General features: G+C 47.0%; 2 protein-coding genes across 2 annotated transcripts in view; both read right to left on the minus strand.

Moving 5' to 3' along the window:
* Positions 1–3,702: 3,702 nt before the first annotated feature.
* On the minus strand, positions 3,703–7,545 carry LOC144538224 (uncharacterized). The gene is made up of 2 exons (XM_078282319.1): positions 4,608–7,545; positions 3,703–4,403 (listed from the first exon to the last, which is right to left on the minus strand). Exons 1-2 carry the CDS (start codon positions 5,490–5,492, stop codon positions 4,296–4,298), a joined length of 993 nt encoding a protein of 330 aa, XP_078138445.1. The 5' UTR covers positions 5,493–7,545; the 3' UTR covers positions 3,703–4,295.
* A 121-nt stretch (positions 7,546–7,666) lies between these two features.
* The window catches only part of LOC144538222 (uncharacterized), a 47,516-nt gene continuing 32,682 nt past the window's right edge, over positions 7,667–22,500 (minus strand). Inside the window, exons 11-23 of the mRNA XM_078282314.1 lie at positions 22,326–22,461; positions 21,812–21,928; positions 19,833–19,997; positions 19,669–19,723; positions 18,747–18,878; positions 17,002–18,044; positions 13,509–13,557; positions 12,964–13,430; positions 11,275–11,332; positions 10,614–11,121; positions 9,614–9,819; positions 8,772–8,866; positions 7,667–7,787 (exon numbers count right to left, since the gene is read on the minus strand). Coding sequence (XP_078138440.1) covers positions 7,785–7,787; positions 8,772–8,866; positions 9,614–9,819; positions 10,614–11,121; positions 11,275–11,332; positions 12,964–13,430; positions 13,509–13,557; positions 17,002–18,044; positions 18,747–18,878; positions 19,669–19,723; positions 19,833–19,997; positions 21,812–21,928; positions 22,326–22,461 — 3,034 coding nt within the window. The 3' untranslated portion in view covers positions 7,667–7,784. The remainder of the gene's footprint in view (positions 7,788–8,771; positions 8,867–9,613; positions 9,820–10,613; positions 11,122–11,274; positions 11,333–12,963; positions 13,431–13,508; positions 13,558–17,001; positions 18,045–18,746; positions 18,879–19,668; positions 19,724–19,832; positions 19,998–21,811; positions 21,929–22,325; positions 22,462–22,500) is intronic.

Here is a 22,500-nt window from a genome sequence, read left to right on the forward strand (position 1 = left end):
TAACTTGCACTGGGATCCACAGAGTGTACTTTACCTGCCGAAGGAAGAGGGGGGCAGGGGTTAGTGCACCTGGGGAGCAGAGCAGCAGCTTTCAGGCTACAGTTTATCCAACGTTATCTCACAGGAAGTGATGACGTGGTCTGGAAACCAGTAATGAGCACCATTTTAAGGGGAGTAGCAGGTTTGGGTTTAGATGCATCTTTGTTTTTAATGAACTGTAGTTTTATACGTTTGTGTGACTTGACTCCATTTTATCAGGGACTTTTTAGGGCATGGACTCTTTTTAAATAGAACGGACTGGACCCTGCAGCTTCACTGTTTTGGCTCCTGGTCCTGGAGGAGCCTTTGATACATGGGGCCCGGCTGGATGTTCAGGACGACAGCAGACCTGGTCTCACCCAGCGTTCACGTTCAGCTGGGACAGTGAAGCTGACACGCATAGTGGATGCAGCGGGTCCAGGACTTCAACACGGAGGCAGTGGCTTCTCTACTGGGTCTGAGGTCAAGTCGTTACACCAGAGACATTTTAAACATATGGACTAAAAGTCTGAGTAGTGAGGAACGGGAAATGCTACAGGACTATTTTATTGGAACAGAGACTCCTGATGAAGGAGATCCTTTCCCTGAACTGGGTCTTCAAATAGACCAAACTGGACTGACGGGACCATTGTTGGTATATAAAGCTGCTGCATCTGCAGACCTGTGCATGTTGAATGGGAAGGCTCTGTATAAATACTGTGTTCAAGCTTTGAACAAGGGAAAGCTGAGTGGGGGGCGGACACTGTGGAGAGAGAGACTTGTTTTATAAACCGCCGTTAAACAAGAGATCAGGTGATCTGCAGTGGAGAATCCTGCAGTATAGCTTCATTTCTAAGATAAATCCCACGGTGTCCATTAAATGTCCTTTTTGTCAGGAACCGGAAACTATTTTTCACAGTTTCCTGAAATGTAAAAGACTTGAAGTTCTGTTTGAAACTTTGAAAACTGTGTTTTTAAACTGTAGTGAGAGTTGGTGTGAAACTGCTTTTATTTTTGTGCTGGCTACAAAAAAGAAAATACAATGAAGTGGCAGCTGTTGAACTCTGTAGTGGGACAGGCCGACAATTTGTGTTGCCAGAGCATTTGCAAGAATATAATCATCAACAATAAAACAAATCATATTAAGAAGTCAAATTACAACTGTGGATATTGTACAACAACAATTCATATCTGTTCATGTTCATTCAGATAGCTTGGAAATATATACAGTCAATATTAATAATAAGATAACAGATCCTGCAGACTGGCTCCTCCTCACCAAGGACCAGTTGCATCTTTTCTATCTGTAACAGATTGCTTAAATTTGGCAATATTTCTTTAAATGTAGGGTCACAGGTTTCTCTCGTCTTGTCAGATGTTGGACATGAGAACAGGAAGTGTATTTCTGTCTCTACTTCCATGAGGCTGCAGGTCTCTGGTCTCTGGTCTCTGGTCTTTGGGTTTCCAGGTTTTTGAATGTCTTCCTTTTTCAGATTCCAGGTTCTGGTCCCCAAGTCTATATTTACTAAGAAATTTTCTTTCTTTAATTTCATTAATGCTAGGTATTTGGCCAATTTAATTTCTCTGTTAAGCGTTTGATAGCTCTGAAGTTTATTCTGGGTTATTTCGTTATTGCAATTCTCTCTCTCTCTCTCTCTCTCTCACTCTCTCTTACTCCTCCCCCTCCGCCAGCTGTGACGTTGCAGGATGATGAGGTCACCAACACTTCAGCCCCTCCTCCTCCTCCAGAGGTTCTGCCCAATCACAGTGCCCCACCACTTGCCCCGCCCCCCAGCCTGGAGACAGGTGAGGAGAAAACTAACACTCCTATCTATCTATCTATCTATCTATCTATCTATCTATCTATCTATCTATCTATCTATCTATCTAATTCTGACTAAATGACTGACACACCAACATTAAACCAAAGGATTATAAAATGTTCAGTCATCACAATAGTACTAATAATAATACTAATAATAATAACTGTAAACTTTATTTGTACAGCAGCTTTTTACAAACAGCTTACAAAGGGCTTTAAAGAACAAGAGATTACATAAATGAGTCAATAAATGAATCAATAATAATCAAAAACTGAGTTGAGAATGAAAGATTTGTAGAGAGAGGAGGACAGAGACAGAAATGATACTGCTTATTCTCTTTTTTATCTTCGGTAAAAGTAAAAGATAGGTCAGGTCAGGTGATTTTGCCTGAACCAATCACTAGTGACCGACGTATCGGCCGCTCTGACGTCACTTCAGTCTCACTGATGCTGGGCGGATTTACTAACTTCACCAAGAATGTCGACCCATTTTGACAAAAATATCGTCTTTGTTGGTTAAGGAGGTGATTTCAACAAATCTATTCTGCCGAAACGCCAATGAAAACCCGCCGCACGAACGGTTCAAACTTTAGTCCCGCCCACAAAGGCTCTGATTGGCCCGTTGACGAGGGAAACACCAGACTCTCTGAATCGCTCCACGACATCTGAAGAGTGGAGGGAGGAGACTCGGGATCTGAAGCAGACTACATCTGTTTTACCAGATCTTTCAAAATCCCGTGTGTTTTCGGTTCAAATGGAAAATTCAGCTCATTTCCCTTTTGGAAAACAATGAACATCCAGTTTGTTGCCCAGCTTCCTGCAGCCCGTCTCGTCCACCAGGGGGCAGCAGACGCTCTGATCTGCAGCCAGACATCCTGAGGGGGAACTTAAGTCTGTAGCTCTGGTAGAGTCTTGGGTTGTGTCTCTTCCTCATGATAAATCAGTGATTCTGTGATCTGTTGCTCCGGTAGAGCAGACTGGAGAATTGTGTTTTTTTCTCTCTCCATTCACTGCCATCGTCTGGAGGAACAGTCTGAAAATCACTTCTAGCACATAAAGGAACGCCGACACAGCAGATTCTGACAAGATATAAAAAACTAGTCCTGCTGCTGAATTGCATCAGAGACATGTATGTTAATACTCCTGTCAGGGCCCCTGAGCAAGGCACTGGAAAAAGACCTGGAGTTGGTCCCCGGGCGCTGTCTGCTCCTAGTGTGTGGATAGGATGGGTCAAATGCAGAGGACAAATTTCCCCACAGGGAAAATAAAGTATACAAATAAAAAAAAAAATTGTTTTGAAGTAAATCTCTTTCTTTATGTTTAATAAACCAACAAGTGTAAGACAGAAATCCGGTCGGAGGACTTTCGGTGTCACACTTCTTCAGTCTGAAAAGTTTAATAGAGAGAGAGCCCAACATACTACCAGAGTTCACCATCCGTTTAAAATGGAAGCTGCAGAGGAGCGTCTTCTTCATACAGCAGCTGAAAGAGATTGAAAACATTGAGTAAAACCTTTTGAAAAGTCAACAGACTTTTTAAAAGTTTGTTGATAATCTTTGTTTATTACCTCTGTAAAATCCACCTGCCTCTTATACTTCCACCAAATGCAGATTACGGCATGCGGCGAACGGCGGCCTTCATGAGAAAAAATAACACGAAGAAGAACCACTTCCTCTGTTGAGGTCACGTGATTTAGGTCTCTTGGTTTCCTACGGATAAGACAGAATTTTTTGAATATTTATATTTAAAACATTTGTTCTGGAAAAATGTTTTGTGGGGAAAGCTCGCTCTTCATTATAATTAATAATTTAGCACATTATTTATGGAAATAAACAGACAACAGGCCATGCATTGTATCAACAATCATTTATTACATTTACAAACATGATGCTCACAGGAAAATATAAAACATAAAACATGTTTAAGGCACTGAGTCTGCGTGGCAGTTTACACATTTCCTATCACAATTAAATATTTATTAATATTTATTCATTTTTCACAAATAAAATATAGCTCATTTTTTTCAATGTAAATATATATTCATCTATTTCCTGCTGCTTGTTGGCTCAGCAGAATACAGCCGGTCTGTCAAACTGTCTCTAACCTCACGTCACTTTTACTGACGTGGTTTCCTGCTTCAGAGGGAAGAACAACACTTCTTCCTTCTTCCTGAAGGTGGATTTAGAAATGAGGTTTCAGCTTTGGATCCACTGAAGGTTTGGATCTGCTAAAGTTTTGGATCTGCTAAAGTTTTGGATCTTGTAAAGTTTTGGATCTTGTAAAGGTCTGGATCCACTGAAGGTCTGGATCCACTGAAGGTCTGGATCCACTGAAGGTCTGTGCTGATGCATGCAGCGGACACAAACATGTTGTTTTCTGGTCCAGCGGCTCTCTGGGCGTCTTCACCTCCTGGCAGGCGGCTCTGTGGGCGGAACGAGGCAGCGGCCGAGATTCATCAACTCTCTGTGGATCGTGCGCTCCTGCTGAAGAACTTGGGAAGTGGTCTGTTGTTCTGCTGCAGTCTGTTGTTCTGCTGCAGCGGTCTGTTGTTCTGCAGCAGTCTGTTGTTCTGCTGCAGTCTGTTGTTCTGCTGCAGCGGTCTGTTGTTCTGCTGCAGTCTGTTGTTCTGCTGCAGCAGTCTGTTGTTCTGCTGCAGTCTGTTGTTCTGCTGCAGCAGTCTGTTGTTCTGCTGCAGTCTGTTGTTCTGCTGCAGTCTGTTCTGCTGCAGCAGTCTGTTGTTCTGCTGCAGTCTGTTGTTCTGCTGCAGTCTGTTCTGCAGCAGTCTGTTGTTCTGCTGCAGTCTGTTGTTCTGCAGCAGTCTGTTGTTCTGCTGCAGTCTGTTCTGCTGCAGCGTTCTGTTGTTCTGCTGCAGTCTGTTGTTCTGCAGCAGTCTGTTGTTCTGCTGCAGTCTGTTGTTCTGCAGCAGTCTGTTGTTCTGCTGCAGTCTGTTCTGCAGCAGTCTGTTGTTCTGCTGCAGTCTGTTGTTCTGCTGCAGCGGTCTGTTGTTCTGCTGCAGTCTGTTGTTCTGCTGCAGCGGTCTGTTGTTCTGCTGCAGTCTGTTGTTCTGCTGCAGCAGTCTGTTGTTCTGCTGCAGCAGTCTGTTCTGCTGCAGTCTGTTGTTCTGCTGCAGCAGTCTGTTCTGCAGCGGTCTGTTGTTCTGCTGCAGCAGTCTGTTGTTCTGCAGCGGTCTGTTGTTCTGCTGCAGCAGTCTGTTGTTCTGCTGCAGTCTGTTGTTCTGCTGCAGCGGTCTGTTGTTCTGCTGCAGCAGTCTGTTGTTCTGCTGCAGTCTGTTGTTCTGCTGCAGTCTGTTGTTCTGCTGCACCGGTCTGTTGTTCTGCTGCACCGGTCTGTTGTTCTGCAGCAGTCTGTTGTTGTGCAGCAGTCTGTTATTCTGCTGCAGCGGTATGTTGTTCTGCAGCGGTATGTTGTTCTGCAGCAGTCTGTTATTCTGCTGCAGCGGTATGTTGTTCTGCAGCAGTCTGTTGTTGTGCAGCAGTCTGTTATTCTGCTGCAGCGGTATGTTGTTCTGCAGCGGTATGTTGTTGTGCAGCAGTCTGTTATTCTGCTGCAGCGGTATGTTGTTCTGCAGCAGTCTGTTGTTCTGCTGCAGCGGTCTGTTGTTCTGCAGCAGTCTGTTGTTCTGCTGCAGCATTCTGTTGTTCTGCAGCAGTCTGTTGTTCTGCAGCAGTCTGTTGTTCTGCTGCAGCGGTCTGTTGTTCTGCAGCAGTCTGTTGTTCTGCTGCAGCGTTCTGTTGTTCTGCTGCAGTCTGTTGTTCTGCTGCAGTCTGTTGTTCTGCAGCAGTCTGTTGTTCTGCAGCAGTCTGTTCTGCTGCAGCGTTCTGTTGTTCTGCAGCAGTCTGTTGTTCTGCTGCAGCGGTCTGTTGTTCTGCTGCAGTCTGTTGTTCTGCAGCAGTCTGTTGTTCTGCTGCAGTCTGTTGTTCTGCAGCAGTCTGTTGTTCTGCTGCAGTCTGTTGTTCTGCAGCAGTCTGTTGTTCTGCAGCAGTCTGTTGTTCTGCTGCAGCAGTCTGTTGTTCTGCTGCAGTCTGCCGGTTGTGTTGAGCCTCTCTAATTTTCACCTGAATGAAATTTCACCTGTGAACACAATTATCTAGTTTTGCTCATTGTTCCATAAACAACTCAGGCTGTAGCGTGAGCAGCGTTAATGAACCATATAGAGTATTTAAATCAGTTTTTCAGAGTGAAGGCCTACTGCAGCCAATCAGAAGCTTCTCAGCGGCTCCGTAGATCATCTCATCTCCAACATTTATTTAAGTCACATTGGTTTATGCATCCTCTATTTTGTTTGCTGACATGGTGATAAATGACTGTAATTAGTAAAATCTTTATATACATTTATTAGGCTAAAACAGGCACCAGAGCGCTGTGTAGTCCGACAGGAACAGAAGCCATGTGTTTCTCCAGAGTCGCGGCTCTGGTCGGCTCGGTTTCAGACGCAGCAGCTGCAGTGAAGTAAACGGCTGCGGATCCGATCGACCCTTCAGACACAAACGCAGTCGGTGCAGCTGAGCCGTTGCACCTCAACAGGTGTGAAAGTGATCCGGACCCGACAGCTCCGGCTGCAGTCCGGCAGCTAAAACACGTTTCCCTGCTGAGTGTCCTGCGATTCAGTTTTTACTTCCTGGATTTGAATGTTGCCGCTGCGCGACACGAGCCTGCGATGCTTCTTACTGACCGTCCTGACAGGAAGCCGCTGGACACGTTGATCCCACACTGACATGCTGGCTTTAAGGCAAAATTCATTCACACCTTCTTCAGTGAATCATGCTAATCAATCTAAATAAAGCAAAGGCACACAGTGATTACAGCTGGTATATAGATTACACACAGACACTACAGACTGTACATCATTTACCCTTCGGAAAGTGCATTGTGTCAATTAAGCTAAATTTAAGAGACATTTTGGCTTAATGCTTTTTCCCCAGAGTGGACATGTGGCGTTCAGGTCTGCACATGAGCAGATGATGAGGATGTGGAGCGCTTGTGGGTTTGATAAAGTGACTTCTATGTGCAGCATGGAGGATTCACACAGGAACACAGCAGCAGGTATTTAACCCTGCATGAGCCTGACTGACTTTTACTGTTAATCTCCCAAAGCTAACATGCTTGTGTATAAAATAAAATAAACAAACAAGCTCGGTTCTACCTTTCTCCTCAGCTCAGTTTTCTCATTTCCTCTCTGACCTCGGGGGAATCTGTCTGGATGACAGAATCTAACATGACTACACTGTAAAGTGGAAATGCTGTGAACAGCTCAGATCTGGACACACATACAGCTTAACTAATATAATCTGAACTAAATTGATCTGAACTGAACTGAACTAAACAAATCAAAACAAAACAAATCTAAACTAAACTAAACTGATCTCTACAACCTCGCCTCTGAAAATTGGCACGGACTTCATCCTTTCTACACTGATGTTAAAGTAAAGTAAAAGTAGATTCATTACTTTCTTCCTCATATATTTATCCAACGAACAAAGCTCCTTTAATGGCAGCCATCTTCCTCATCACTCTCTCTTGCCATGAGATTCAGACTGGAGTTAGCTCGCAATGCTAACGCAATGCTAACACTTGGCTAACACTTGGCTAACTTTAGCATGGCGACCGAGGTTAGAGGAGGCAGTGAAAACGGTCTGAATCTCAGTCTAAACTCTTAACCTTAATCTTAACTTTGTTTTCGAAAAGAACTCTATAAATAAAGCCATTATTATTATTATTATTATTATTATTAATCTAATCGCCCATCTCAGGTATGTTAGTGGTGTTTCTCCCTGATAAACACAGTCTTCCTCTTCTTTTCTTCATCCTTCCTTTGCTGTGGCTTCAGTCAGCTGCTGGAGGTGTTCCTCTCTCTCTCTCTCTCTGCGAGGTGGAGGATGGAGCGATAAGGAGGAGGAGGAAGAGAGCCAGGCGTCCCTCCCTCTCACTGAATGGGAAAGGTCAAAGGTGAAAGGTGAGCAAAGTCAGAAGGTGAGAAGCAGTTCATCCCAGAATTTACTACATTACCAGCAGAGGTTTGACCAAGTCAACTTTGCTTAAGTCCCAAGTCAGTCCCAAGTCTAAATGTAGATTACCAAGTGCAAGACTTCTCTGTAGGTACGGTTAGCTTAGCAGTTAGCCTTTATGCACGCTGCTTTGTAATGTTTGTCCTTAGCTGGCCTCCATAGTGCAGTGGGGGGAGGAGAGGCTTTGCTGTGAGTTTATTTACAAATATCTTGCTGTTTTACTCGCCCTCTAGTGGTCAGAAAGTTTCCCTTATTGCAGCTTTAAAGGAACAATCAGTAATATTTTTCTGGCTCATTGCACAAAATAACCATAATATCAGCGGGGGTTCACAGGTGTTGTTGATCAGCCGGTCGCTCCACTGCTGAGACTTCAAGCTTTCTGACCCAGCAGTCCGGTCTGTTGTCTGTTCTGGTGGAAACGCTCCACACCGCCTCGTGTTCAGAACTTCTTTCAGTTTCATTTGTTCTTCCATGGAAGAACGAGCTGCAGCGAAGCCTAAAGCTGACAGCTGCTCCAAAACCCGGTGAACACACTGCAGCGCCTCAAAGGAGGAGGAGCTTAGAGTCTGAAAACCTTGCAGACCGATGTGGAGTTGGTCTTACATTTGTTGGACAAGTAAGCAAACTGTGATGTAGCTAATAGCCACACATACTGAATGACTATAGGAACACTATAGAAAACACTATAGCCAATGATGCTGTAGTTGCTATGGCCGCTGTTAGATGTTACTAAAGAGTCCAGATTACTGAGTGTTCCTTTAAATACTGCTGAGTTCCCACTAGCTCTACTAGCTGCTGGTCTAATATTCTAACTGCTGGTCTCACGGCTCCACTGATAAACTAAACCGGCAGCCCGGTTGGAGGTCTGAATCCCAGCCGGCTGGGAGCAGGGCAGCGAGCCTCACCGGGCGGCTGTGTTCGGGGGCAAAGGTCACGGCCTTTCCTGACCGCTCCTGACATCCACCGCTGCTGCTGCTGAGGGAGCTCTTCAGCACCACACCTGACGTAGAACAGAGACACATAGATGTTACTGCTGCAGCACAGAACAGACACATAGATGTTACTGCTGCAGCATAGAACAGACACATAGATGTTACTGCTGCAGCATAGAACAGACACATAGATGTTACTGCTGCAGCACAGAACAGACACATAGATGTTACTGCCGCAGCATAGAACAGACACATAGATGTTACTGCCGCAGCACAGAACAGACACATAGATGTTACTGCCGCAGCATAGAATAGAGACACATAGATGTTACTGCTGCAGCATAGAACAGACACATAGATGTTACTGCTGCAGCACAGAACAGACACATAGATGTTACTGCTGCAGCATAGAACAGACACATAGATGTTACTGCTGCAGCATAGAACAGAGACACATAGATGTTACTGCTGCATCTGCTGTCAGACGACTGCAACAATATAAAAAAGTGATTTCATCAATGGTCACAAGATGCTAACAGCACAGAAATTACTGTTAGCCTCGGTTAGCCAGTTCGCATTTTGTGAGCCTCAATCAGATCTTTGTAGTGTTGCAGCCTGACAACAGACACAGAAAGCTGTGTCAGTGGCAGCAGCTGCATTGTGTTAAACACTGTGTTGAAACACTAACTCGGTGATAGACAGAAAGTTGGCTTCTTAACATTGCTGGCAATGGAGGGAACTGATCTATAACCTGAGGTGCGTCAGCCATGTTGGAGTTTTGTTACAGTACAACAGGACGCAGTGTGTCCTCCCACCTGCAGGAGGCAGCGTGTCCGGTCTCTGCAGGCTGTTCCTGCGGGCGGGGGGGTAGCTGCCGGTCTTGGAGAGCCGTCGCTGCCGGCTGTTGAGCATGGCGGCCGGCGAGACGATGCCAGGGGGCGGGACTTTACCCATCCTCTCATACAGCTCCTCAATCTCTCGCTTCTGATTGGCCTGCAGGTTCTGCACCTCTGACAGGTGTCTGTAGGGGGGGGGGGGGGGGGGGGGGGGGAGATGGTAGCTATAAACATCCTACTAGAAAATACTGTTCAGCTTCCAGATGGTAAAAACTAGAGGAAATACTGTTAGTTTCCTTCTTCAGTCTCACTCTTGAGTTCTGTGTTCATCGTCCACCAGGATCTGAGCTCTCTAACATTCAGTAACTGTAATAAAATGGAGCATTTGGTTGCTGCAAATTCCAAACCTTTTACACAAAACTCGCTCTGCTAGCTCAGTCGAGATCAGTGGTCACCAACCTTTTCCAAGCCAAGATCTACCGTTCAGAAATATAAGAAATAAAAGCCCACTGATGTTTAAATGCTGAATAATACTGTCTCTTCTCTTTTTATTTTGTTTACAACCAGTCCATTTTAACAATTTTTAAATATTCTTTTGCTGGAGAATGTTTTAGTTCCATCTAGACTCCAGCAAAAAAATAGAGAGTCACATAGATTAGCCGTTGAGAGAGAGAGAGAGAGAGAGAAAGATGGGAAAGGAGAGGGAGAGAGAGCCGTGCTGAGGTCGACTTCTGATTGGATTTCCGATTTTCAGAACAGAGAAATCAGCTGATCGGCTTTTCTCAGCGGAGAAACGACTTCAGAGATCAGATTGTTTTTTAAACCAACAATGACTAAACAACACATTTTAACGAGAAATTGCAGTTGGTAATTCAGTTGTTCAGGAAATCACTGTCCTCTCCTGTTTTTATATCTGCTTTATTATTTTTCTTGCTATTTTTGCTGTAGCTTATCAGTCCGTTTTAATCAGTGTGTTCACCTTTCACGCAGGTCCTGCAGCTCCTCCCACATCTCCTCGTCCTCGCTCTCTGATTCGTCGGAGCTGACGTAGGAAGCAGAGCGGGTGTAGCTCATCCATGATTGGCTGAGCCCGGGGCTGCCTGCTGTCCCCTCCCACAGGCTGACGCTCAGCCTCCTCGCTCCCCTCCTCCTCCTCTGCTCCTCCTCCTCCTCTTCGCCCCTCCTCCTTCTCTCCTCCTCTTCTCCCTCTCCTCCTCTCTCCTCCTCTCCTCCAGAGTTGCCACGGTAACTGAGAGACGCTGCCGGATGGTAATTGGGCGGGGAGACTGTCGCCGTGCCGATGCTGCTCTCGGATTCGCCTCGCTCCTCCGTACTGCTCTCTGATTGGCTGTCGCTGGAAGGAGGGGGAGAGCGAGCGGTGGGTGTGGCCTGGTGGAGAGGGCGGGGCTCCTGACGATGGGAGGGGTGAATTTCTTTAGTGGCTGTAACCTGGAAACGGCCGACTGTGACGACTGGTGATTTCTTCTCTGGAGAGAGAGAGAGAGAGAGAGGGAGAGAGAGAGAGAGAGAGTCAACATGCCATCCAATATAAATACAGCCAATCATGATTTAATGTCTTACAAAAAGAGAGAAAGCAACAGACTGACAGACAGAGACAGACAGACAGACAGACGTCTTACCCTCTGATATGGGTGACAGTCTAGTTGACACAGCAGCCAGGGAGAGGGGAGAGGACACCTAGACAATAAGAGGACGAATAAAAACATCACCACCATCATCATTATCATCATCATCATCATCATCATCAGCAGCAGCAGCAGCATCACCATTGTTGAAAACAGAGACTTTATATCCAGCATTTCATTGGCCGGCTGTGATCAGATGACACAGGTGCATTCGTAACACAGGTAGTTTGTTTCTAGCCTTCGGAGCAATGAGCAGCACGGTCCGCTGCCCTCAATATGAGTTCACCCACACCAGCTGATCTTTTGGGATGACTTATCAAGGCCGCCCATAGGTTTCTGCACAGGGCGGCTCAGCCTGCCAAGTCGAAGCAGAGACAGCTGTCCTCAGGTCAGCTCAGAAGGTCAGCTGTCCTCAGGTCAGCTGTCCTCAGGTCAGCTGTCCTCAGGTCAGCTCAGAAGGTCAGCTGTCCTCAGGTCAGCTCAGAAGGTCAGCTGTCCTCAGGTCAGCTCAGAAGTCAGCTGTCCTCAGGTCAGCTCAGAAGTCAGCTGTCCTCAGGTCAGCTGTCCTCAGGTCAGCTCAGAAGTCAGCTGTCCTCAGGTCAGCTGTCCTCAGGTCAGCTCAAGAGTCAGCTGTCCTCAGGTCAGCTCAGAAGGACAGCTGTCCTCAGGTCAGCTCAGAAGGACAGCTGTCCTCAGGTCAGCTCAGAAGGACAGCTGTCCTCAGGTCAGCTGTCCTCAGGTCAGCTCAGAAGTCAGCTGTCCTCAGGTCAGCTCAGAAGGACAGCTGTCCTCAGGTCAGCTCAGAAGTCAGCTGTCCTCAGGTCAGCTGTCCTCAAGAAGTCAATGCCTTGCTACCAGACAACATGTTCGGCCCAGCAGTCAACTGAACACACTCAGCACTCAGAGTATGTATCTGGATACAGACTCCTTTCTGAGACTCAGTGCAGATTTACAGCCTGTCAGTTTGTCATGTGTTCACAGAGATGGAAGCTGTGGTTCAGGAAGTCAGCAGAGCACAACATTACCTTTCATTTGAATCGAGGCCTGGGAAAGGGAAATAAGCTCTGTTAAATCCACCCTGCAGGTCATCTTAGCTCTCATGGAGGTTGAGGACATACTTAACTCAAACCCCCTCAGGTACACCTCAGCGGACATTGCTGATCAAGAACCCATTACGCCTAACCTTCTGTTGATGGGACAGCGAGATGCAGGGAATGTATTTGATGAACATATACAGGGGAACAATACTGTTTAACTGCTGGAGCAGTGAGCAGAATGGACCATTGCTCTTTATATTTGAGTTTCTTTTCTCTGTGTGAAGTCCTGTGTGTGCCTGCATGAGAGTGAGCAAGGTTAAAATTGTTACAGCATCATGTTTACATCATAATTATGCAGCGCAGCAGTTAATCTATACTTCAAACTGTTTCTAATGTTTTTTGTGGTTAATAAGGTTGTTAATGATTCTAATTAATCCTACTGATGCTACCGCAGTTCAGTAGGATTGTAAGTACTATATTTGGTCATGACTTTTAAAGTAGGTTTGTGGATTCCAGTTTATGATTATATTACATAGTGCAATGTGCTGTCTTTTAAGATGATAATGCTATGTTATCCAACATGGCAGATTACCCATTTAGTGTGTGTGTGTGTGTGTGTGTGTGTGTGTGTGTGTGTGTGTGTTACCATGTTGTGAGGGCTGGGAGCAGCTAAGGAGGGAGAGTCATACGGCTCTCCTCTGGGACTGGGGACACTGGGCGGACTGGAGACACTGGGCAGACTGGGGACACTGGGCGGACTGGAGACACTGGGCGGACTGGAGACACTGGGCAGACTGGAGACACTGGGCGGACTGGAGACACTGGGCGGACTGGAGACACTGGGCAGACTGGGGACACTGGGCAGACTGGAGACACTGGGCGGACTGGAGACACTGGGCGGACTGGAGACACTGGGCAGACTGGGGACACTGGGCGGACTGGAGACACTGGGCGGACTGGAGACACTGGGCGGACTGGAGACACTGGGCGGACTGGAGACACTGGGCGGACTGGGGACACTGGGCAGACTGGAGACACTGGGCGGACTGGGGACACTGGGCAGACTGGGGACACTGGGCGGACTGGAGATGGACACAGAGCCTCTCTCTGAACCTGGGAATCAGTCAGTAAACAGTCAGTCAGCCAGTCTGGATAAATCAGTTTTATTGATCTGTATTAGCAGGGACTCACCATGGGGGGGCGGAGCTGAGCCCGCCTGCAGGAGCGCTGGGCTGGGAGGCTGGAGGGAGGGAAGGAGGGAGGGAAGGAAGGAGGGAGGGAAGGAGGGAGGGAAGGAGGGAGGGAAGGAAGGAAGGAGGAAATGAGAGAAAGCAAGTGAATGAATGAATGAATGAATGAATGAATAGTTCCTGCTGCTGGTCCTGAAGCTGCTTGTCCTCAGTCTGTTCTGTGCTTCATAAACAGCTGATCCTAACTGGAGGTTTTCCAACCCCGACTGTCCTCTGTTGTCTACTGTGTTCTACTGTGTTCTACTGTCTTCTACTGTCATCTACTGTCATCTACTGTCATCTACTGTCATCTACTGTCTTCTACTGTCATCTACTGTCATCTACTGTCTTCTACTGTCATCTACTGTCATCTACTGTCATCTACTGTGTTCTACTGTCATCTACTGTCATCTACTGTGTTCTACTGTCATCTACTGTGTTCTACTGTCATCTACTGTCATCTACTGTCATCTACTGTGTTCTACTGTCATCTACTGTCATCTACTGTGTTCTACTGTCATCTACTGTCATCTACTGTCATCTACTGTGTTCTACTGTCATCTACTGTCATCTACTGTCTTCTACTGTCATCTACTGTGTTCTACTGTCATCTACTGTCTTCTACTGTCATCTACTGTCATCTACTGTCATCTACTGTGTTCTACTGTCTTCTACTGTCATCTACTGTCTTCTACTGTCATCTACTGTGTTCTACTGTCATCTACTGTCATCTACTGTCATCTACTGTCATCTACTGTCATCTACTGTCTTCTACTGTCATCTACTGTCTTCTACTGTCATCTACTGTCATGTACTGTCTTCTACTGTCATCTACTGTCTTCTACTGTCATCTACTGTCTTCTACTGTCATCTACTGTCATCTACTGTCTTCTACTGTCTTCTACTGTCATCTACTGTCATCTACTGTCATCTACTGTGTTCTACTGTCATCTACTGTGTTCTACTGTCATCTACTGTCATCTACTGTCTTCTACTGTCATCTACTGTCATCTACTGTGTCCTACTGTCATCTACTGTCATCTACTGTCATCTACTGTCATCTACTGTGTTCTACTGTCATCTACTGTCATCTACTGTGTTCTACTGTCATCTACTGTCATCTACTGTCATCTACTGTGTTCTACTGTCATCTACTGTCTTCTACTGTCATCTACTGTCATCTACTGTCATCTACTGTCTTCTACTGTCATCTACTGTCTTCAACTGTCTTCTACTGTCATCTACTGTGTTCTACTGTCATCTACTGTCATCTACTGTCATCTACTGTCATCTACTGTCATCTACTGTCTTCTACTGTCTTCTACTGTCATCTACTGTCTTCTACTGTCATCTACTGTCATGTACTGTCTTCTACTGTCATCTACTGTCTTCTACTGTCATCTACTGTCTTCTACTGTCATCTACTGTCATCTACTGTCTTCTACTGTCTTCTACTGTCATCTACTGTCTTCTACTGTCATCTACTGTCTTCTACTGTCATCTACTGTCATCTACTGTCATCTACTGTCATGTACTGTCTTCTACTGTCATCTACTGTCTTCTCCTGTCATCTACTGTCTTCTACTGTCTTCTACTGTCATCTACTGTCTTCAACTGTCATCTACTGTCTTCTACTGTCATCTACTGTCTTCTACTGTGTTTTACTGTGTTCTACTGTCATCTACTGTCTTCTACTGTCATCTACTGTCATCTACTGTGTTCTACTGTCTTCTACTGTCTTCAACTGTCATCTACTGTCTTCAACTGTCATCTACTGTCTTCTACTGTGTTTTACTGTGTTTTACTGTGTTCTACTGTCATCTACTGTCTTCTACTGTCATCTACTGTGTTCTACTGCCATCTACTGTCTTCTACTGTCTTCTACTGTCATCTACTGTCTTCTACTGTGTTTTACTGTGTTCTACTGTCATCTACTGTCATCTACTGTCATCTACTGTGTTCTACTGTCTTCTACTGTCTTCAACTGTCATCTACTGTCTTCTACTGTCTTCTACTGTCTTCTACTGTCATCTACTGTCATCTACTGTCTTCTACTGTGTTTTACTGTGTTCTACTGTCATCTACTGTCATCTACTGTCATCTACTGTGTTCTACTGTCTTCTACTGTCTTCAACTGTCTTCAACTGTCATCTACTGTCTTCTACTGTCTTCTACTGTCTTCTACTGTCATCTACTGTCTTCAACTGTCATCTACTGTCTTCAACTGTCATCTACTGTCTTCTATTGTCATCTACTGTCTTCTACTGTCTTCTACTGTCTTCTACTGTCTTCTACTGTCATCTACTGTCATCTACTGTCTTCTACTGTCATCTACTGTCTTCAACTGTCATCTACTGTCTTCTACTGTCTTCTACTGTCATCTACTGTCTTCAACTGTCATCTACTGTCTTCAACTGTCTTCAACTGTCATCTACTGTCTTCTACTGTCTTCAACTGTCTTCAACTGTCATCTACTGTCATCTACTGTCTTCTACTGTCATCTACTGTCTTCTACTGTCATCTACTGTCATCTACTGTCTTCTACTGTCTTCTACTGTCTTCAACTGTCATCTACTGTCATCTACTGTCATCTACTGTCTTCTACTGTCTTCTACTGTCTTCAACTGTCATCTACTGTCTTCTACTGTCTTCAACTGTCATCTACTGTCTTCTACTGTCTTCTACTGTGTTTTACTGTCTTCTACTGTCTTCAACTGTCATCTATTGTCTTCTACTGTCTTCAACTGTCATCTACTGTCTTCTACTGTGTTTTACTGTGTTCTACTGTCATCTACTGTCATCTACTGTCATCTACTGTGTTCTACTGTCTTCTACTGTCTTCAACTGTCTTCTACTGTCTTCTACTGTCTTCTACTGTCATCTACTGTCATCTACTGTCTTCAACTGTCATCTACTGTCTTCAACTGTCATCTACTGTCTTCTATTGTCATCTACTGTCTTCTACTGTCTTCAACTGTCTTCAACTGTCATCTACTGTCATCTACTGTCTTCTACTGTCTTCTACTGTCATCTACTGTCTTCAACTGTCATCTACTGTCTTCTACTGTCATATACTGTCATCTACTGTCTTCTACTGTCTTCAACTGTCTTCAACTGTCTTCAACTGTCTTCAACTGTCATCTACTGTCTTCTACTGTCATCTACTGTCTTCTACTGTCATCTACTGCCATCTACTGTCATCTACTGTCTTCTACTGTCTTCAACTGTCATCTACTGTCATCTACTGTCATCTACTGTCTTCTACTGTCTTCTACTGTCTTCTACTGTCATCTACTGTCTTCTACTGTCTTCAACTGTCATCTACTGTCTTCTACTGTCTTCTACTGTGTTTTACTGTCTTCTACTGTCTTCAACTGTCATCTACTGTGTTCTACTGTCTTCAACTGTGTTCTACTTGTTGTCTCTACCAGTAGAGGCGTCCCGTCTGTTCCTACCTGGGGAGCGTCCAGAGTCCGGCCCGCTGGCAGCGCCCCCTGCTGGCTCTGCAGCGGCAGGCTGGGGGAGGAGCCTGACGGAGGAGCGGGGGGGTAGAGGTGGGGGTGGGAGGAGGAGGGAGGAGAGAAGGAGGCGTGGCTCGCAGGGTGGAGTTTAGGGGCTAGGGCTGGAGAGATGGGCGGAGAAAAGGTCTGGGGGTGAAAGTTCTGGGTCGGGGTCCCGGGGGGGGGCATGAAGGACTGGGCCACGCTCATGGCCAGAGAGAGCGCATTGGCCAGGGAGAAGAGAGGCTGGCTGGGGGAGGACCAGTGAGGAGGAGCAGGAGGAGGAGCAAGAGGAGCAGGAGGAGCAGGAGGAGGAGGAAGAGGAGCAGGAGGAGGAGCAAGAGGAGGAGGAGCAAGAGGAGCAGGAGGAGCAGGAGGAGGAGAAAGAGGAGGAGGAGCAAGAGGAGGAGCAGGAGGAGGAGCAAGAGAAGGAGCAAGAGGAGCAGGAGGAGGAGCAGGAGGAGGAGGAGCAGGAGCAAGAGGAGCAGGAGGAGGAGCAGGAGGAGGAGGAGCAGGAGCAAGAGGAGCAGGAGGAGCAGAAGGAGGAGCAGGAGGAGGAGTAGGAAGAGGAGCAAGAGGAGCAGGAGGAGGAGGAGGAGGAGCAAGAGGAGTAGGAGGAGGAGCAAGAGGAGGAGGAGCAGGAGCAAGAGGAGCAGGAGCTGGGGAGGACACAGCACCTCCCACAGACACTGGACTGCCCCCCCTCACCTCCCCCAACACAGCTCCATGTTTGGCCAGGGAGGGGGAGGAGGAGGAGAGGGAGGAAGAGGAGGAGGAGAAGGGGGAGGTGGGGAGGTTGGGGGGGACCTGGGGGAGGTCAGGGGCAGGGCTCTGGGGGGCGGGGCTCTGGGGGGCGGGGCTCTGGGGGGCGGGGGACGAGGTGTAGCTGGAGTAGTGAGGAGAGGGGAGGTGATACTGAGCAGGGGGGAGGTGGGAGAGAGGGGGGACGGGGTCTGGGTGGGAGTACTGGGGGGGGTGGGGGGGGTGCTGGGAGGAGCCTGGAGAGAGAGAGAGAGAGAGAGAGAGAGAGAGAGAGAGAGAGAGAGAGAGAGAGAGAGAGAGAGAGAGGGAGAGAATTACTGTCCTGACCTCTGACCTCTTGCTGGTCTGCCTGTTTGTCTTGTCGTTGTCAGATCTGACAGACTGAGTGTTCAGTGTGACAGCAGCACGTCACACAGGACCGGATCTCTGTGGACCGGATCTCTGTGGACCGGATCTCTGTGGCCCGGGCGGCTCGGACCTCGGCTGTGGAGGACCCGCTCCTCCGGCTGCGGGGGGGTAAACCCCGCCGGGCTCCGGACCCGGGCTCCGGACCCGGGCTCCGGACCCGGGCGGAGCTCTGGTGGGTTTTCACACACGGCGTAGTACTGGACCGGCACACCTCGAGACACCCGGGGCCTCATTTATGAAACATTGCGTGCGCACAAAACCGGCATGAAAAGTGCGTGCGCCACCTTTTCACGCAGATTGTCACTGTGTTTATATCATCATGTCTCACACAGCAACATCAGCTTCAGGATTGGTCAGAAGGGCTGATGTCACTGATCGCAGGTTTAGTGTGAAGATGTCAGAGTAACTGATGAGTTGTGCTGCTCTGGTTCCTGTCATGTGATGCCAGTAAAGCGTTTGAATCTGACTGAGGCAGAGACAGAGAGAGAGTGTGTGTGTGTGTGTGTGTGTGTGTGCGTGTGTGTGTGTACCTGATGATGTGTGGAAGGACTGTGACCTCAGCGGCCTGACGGGGGGTGTGGCCTCGGGGTCGATGTAGAAGTCTCCGCCCATTAAGGGGGAGGAGTCTCTGGTCACATGACCAACACTCGCCGCTGCATAGTCTGAGAGAGGAAGACATATTAATCTGTCTGTCTGTCTGTCTGTCTGTCTGTCTGTCTGTCTGTCTGTCTCTCTGTCTCTCTCTCTCTCTCTGTCTCTCTGTCTGTCTGTCTCTCTGTCTGTCTCTGTCTGTCTGTCTGTCTGTCTCTCTCTCTCTGTCTGTCTGTCTGTCTGTCTCTGTCTGTCTGTCTGTCTGTCTGTCTGTCTCTGTCTGTCTGTCTGTCTGTCTGTCTGTCTCTGTCTGTCTGTCTGTCTGTCTCTCTCTCTGCCTGTTTCTCTCTCTCTGCCTGTCTCTCTGTCTCTCTACCTGTCTGTCTGCCTGTCTCTCTGTCTGTCTCTCTGTCTCTCTGCCTGTCTGTCTTTCTTTCCTTCCTTCTTTCCTCCCTTCCATCATTCTTTCCTCTCTTCACTCACCTTCATCCTTCATTTTCTTTGTCCCTCTCTTCTTTTTCTCATCATTTCCCTTGCTCCCTTCTGTCATTCCCTCCCCCCCGTTCCTCCCTTCCTTCTTCCCTCTTACCTCCCCTTTTTTCTTCCTTCTTTCCTTCCTTCCCTTTCTTCTCTCTCCTTCTTTCCCTCCATTCCTTCTTCCCTTCCTCCCTTTCATACGTCTCCCTTCCTTCCTTCCTCAATACCTCCTTCTTTCCTTCCTTCCACCCTCCTTTCTCCTAATAATTTTCTTTCTTTCCTTCCTACTTCTTCCCTGTCTCCTTCACTTCCTTATTCCCTCCCTTCTCTCCCTCATCATTTCTGTTCTCCCTTGCTTCCTTCCTTCCCTCCTTGCTTCCTTACCAGGTAGTGAGGAGGAGGACAGTGTTCTGGAGAGGCCCTGGGTTGCCAGGTTTGGCTGGAAAAAAAAAAAAAAAAAAATCAGGGAAAAACATTCAAACGGGAAGGATGAAGCATTGTTTAACACACACACACACACACACACACACACACACACACACACACACCTGGGATTCAGACAGTGCTGAGGTGACGAGGTACGGCAGCCTGTCAGTGTCGGCTGCTGTGATTGGCTCCCCTTGACACATCATGGACTCCGCCCTCTTGATGATGTCGCCCATACGGTTGATGAATCCTTCCCGCTCTGACGGCAGAATGAACTCCCTGTGGACCTACACACACACACACACACACACACACACACACACACACACACACACACACGCACAGGAAGAAAATGCAGGTGATTGCTGAGCAGCAGTGCTGGTGGATAGGTGGTTGCTAGGAGATTACAAGTGGTTGCTAGAGTGTTTCCAGGTGGTTGCTGTGTGAGTATTAAAACATTTAATTATATTAGATTAAACTTTATTGATTCTGTGGGGAAACCGGGTCGTTGCAGCAGCAACTAGTAACAGGATCCAGCATGAAAAACGGAATATAAGTAAGAATATAATATAATAAAAACGGACCATTCCACCACTAAACAGAAATAGCATTAAAGCTTCTTTGTGTAGGATTTGAAGACCGTTGACTTTGCGACTCCTGCTGGTAGCACCAAAAAACCACAGCATCGCAAACGTCTTTGTGACGTCTTAGCGGCGTTTCCATACAGCTGGAATATCAAAACAAAATACTGCTGCAGATACCTGCAGCTCAGGCATTAGCTCCTATATTATTCATAACCACAGCATTGGACTGTGAAGTAGTTTGTTATTGTGAGAATTGGAGGATCGCTGTCTGTGAACGGTCTGTCCAACACTTCCTGTTCTGATGCTGCAGCCGATGGAACATGCTACCGCTAACGAACTAGACTAAACACAAAGCAAGTAACGTAATCGGAGGATGGAGTTGTATTAAATGTGGCGAATACGTCCGATCGGAAGGCAGAAGGCGGGACCGACACCTCGAGGAACCGGACGGTGAATGCGGACTAACCCGACCCGGTTAACTCTCACGGGACGCCGCGCCGCGTCCCTCTCCCTCTCGGCTCTTTAGCCTCTTCTGTTGCAGGCTTCTGGTTTTGTTTCGGTGCAGAGGGTGCAGCAGTCGGAGTCCTGTCCTCCATGTTGCCACCGTCTGCCATGTTGATTCGCTTCACACTGTTCAATCGAAGCACCTAGCCTGCATTCAAACTGCGTCTGTTGTCTTCCTGGTTCGGTTTGACTTTCTGCCGTAAGTCGGTCCAGTCCGGTTCGCCCCCCCGGACTCAGAGACTGAACAGACTGAAAGCAACACAGAGACTAAACCGGTTTTCTCCACGATGGTCTCATTCAACTGTTATGGTGTCAAATTTAACCCTCCTGTTGTCCTCGGGTCAAAAATGACCCGTTTCTGAGCTGAACAGCAGTGAAAACCTCCTAAATTTATTTTTTTCTGCATGAAATTTAATGACTTCTCCTGCAGTGATCTTACAGTGAAACATTTACCTTTTTTATATTTCTTTATAAAAGCTGTACACCATCAGGGTACAAAGATTGTCTTCAGTTATTAAATCAATTCCAGACTAATTAAAATGTTATAAAAAATGGATAAATGATTTGTAGTAAGTATGAAGCTCAGGGGTCATGATGTTATAAACGCTGCAGCACCAGTCCACTTCTGATGTGTTTTACTGTAAAAACGAACGAAACACTGAATAAAAACCTGGACTGTGAGGCGGAAAACACAGTTATTCCCCAAGTTGTTGATACCTGACAGGTCGTTTCTTCATGCAAAATAGATTTTGGGTTAAAAATGAAATGAAGAGACTTTATACTATCGGGACAGTGAGAGCGGGGCAGTTTTGACCCGAGGACAAGAGGAGCAGACAGATATGAGGAGAACACGAGGGTCAACGAGAGAATCAGATACACATTCTAGTCTGTGTAGGGGCTTTAAATAGAAAAATCTATTTAAACAGCAGCAGAACAAACAGATTATGTACTATGTGTACACACACACACACACACACACACACACACACACACACACACACACTCAGCCTCACCATCACAGCAGCGATGTCCTCAGGATTGTCTCCATCCAGGTCGAACTTGAATGTCACCATCTTACTGTTATGAGTCTGGAGCTGACACTCCACCACCCGGTCCACCATGTCCGACAGCTGCACACACACACACACACACACACACACACACACACACACACACACACACACACACACACAGGTTAGTGTGTGTATTTATCTGCAGACTACTAATCCATCCTAAACCAATACAAATTTAGACAGACAGCAGACAGAGAGACAGACAGACAGAGAGACAGAGAGGCAGACAGACAGAGAGGCAGGCAGACAGACAGAGAGACAGACAGACAGACAGACAGACAGACAGCAGACAGAGAGGCAGACAGACAGAGAGGCAGGCAGACAGACAGAGAGACAGACAGACAGACAGACAGACAGACAGACAGCAGACAGAGAGACAGACAGACAGACAGACAGCAGACAGACAGACAGACAGACAGACAGACAGCAGACAGAGAGACAGACAGGGTTTTACCCCTGTGATTCGGAGGCGGGACCTCGCTCTTCTCCTGAACAGCTTAGTGGCTGGCTGTTTGGCCATACCCTGGTTGCTCTTCTCTGATTGGCCCTCATTGCTGTCACTCAAGCCTGAGGTCACATCAGAGGCGTAGCTAGAGAGAGAAGCAGGAAGTGACTGGAAAACAAACTCA

The sequence above is a fragment of the Centroberyx gerrardi genome, unplaced genomic scaffold, assembly GCF_048128805.1.
Source record: "Centroberyx gerrardi isolate f3 unplaced genomic scaffold, fCenGer3.hap1.cur.20231027 Scaffold_71, whole genome shotgun sequence".
Classification (NCBI taxonomy): domain Eukaryota; kingdom Metazoa; phylum Chordata; class Actinopteri; order Beryciformes; family Berycidae; genus Centroberyx; species Centroberyx gerrardi.

Bases quoted from the DNA above. Each gene is read 5' to 3' on its own strand.
- LOC144538224 (XM_078282319.1), bottom strand. From the start codon at position 5,492: ATGCTGCAGCAGAACAACAGACTGCTGCAGAACAACAGACCGCTGCAG. The intron at 4,404-4,607 runs CTGCAGCAGAAC...CAGCAGAACAAC, and splicing joins ACAGACTGCTGCAGAACAGA to AGACTGCTGCAGAACAACAG.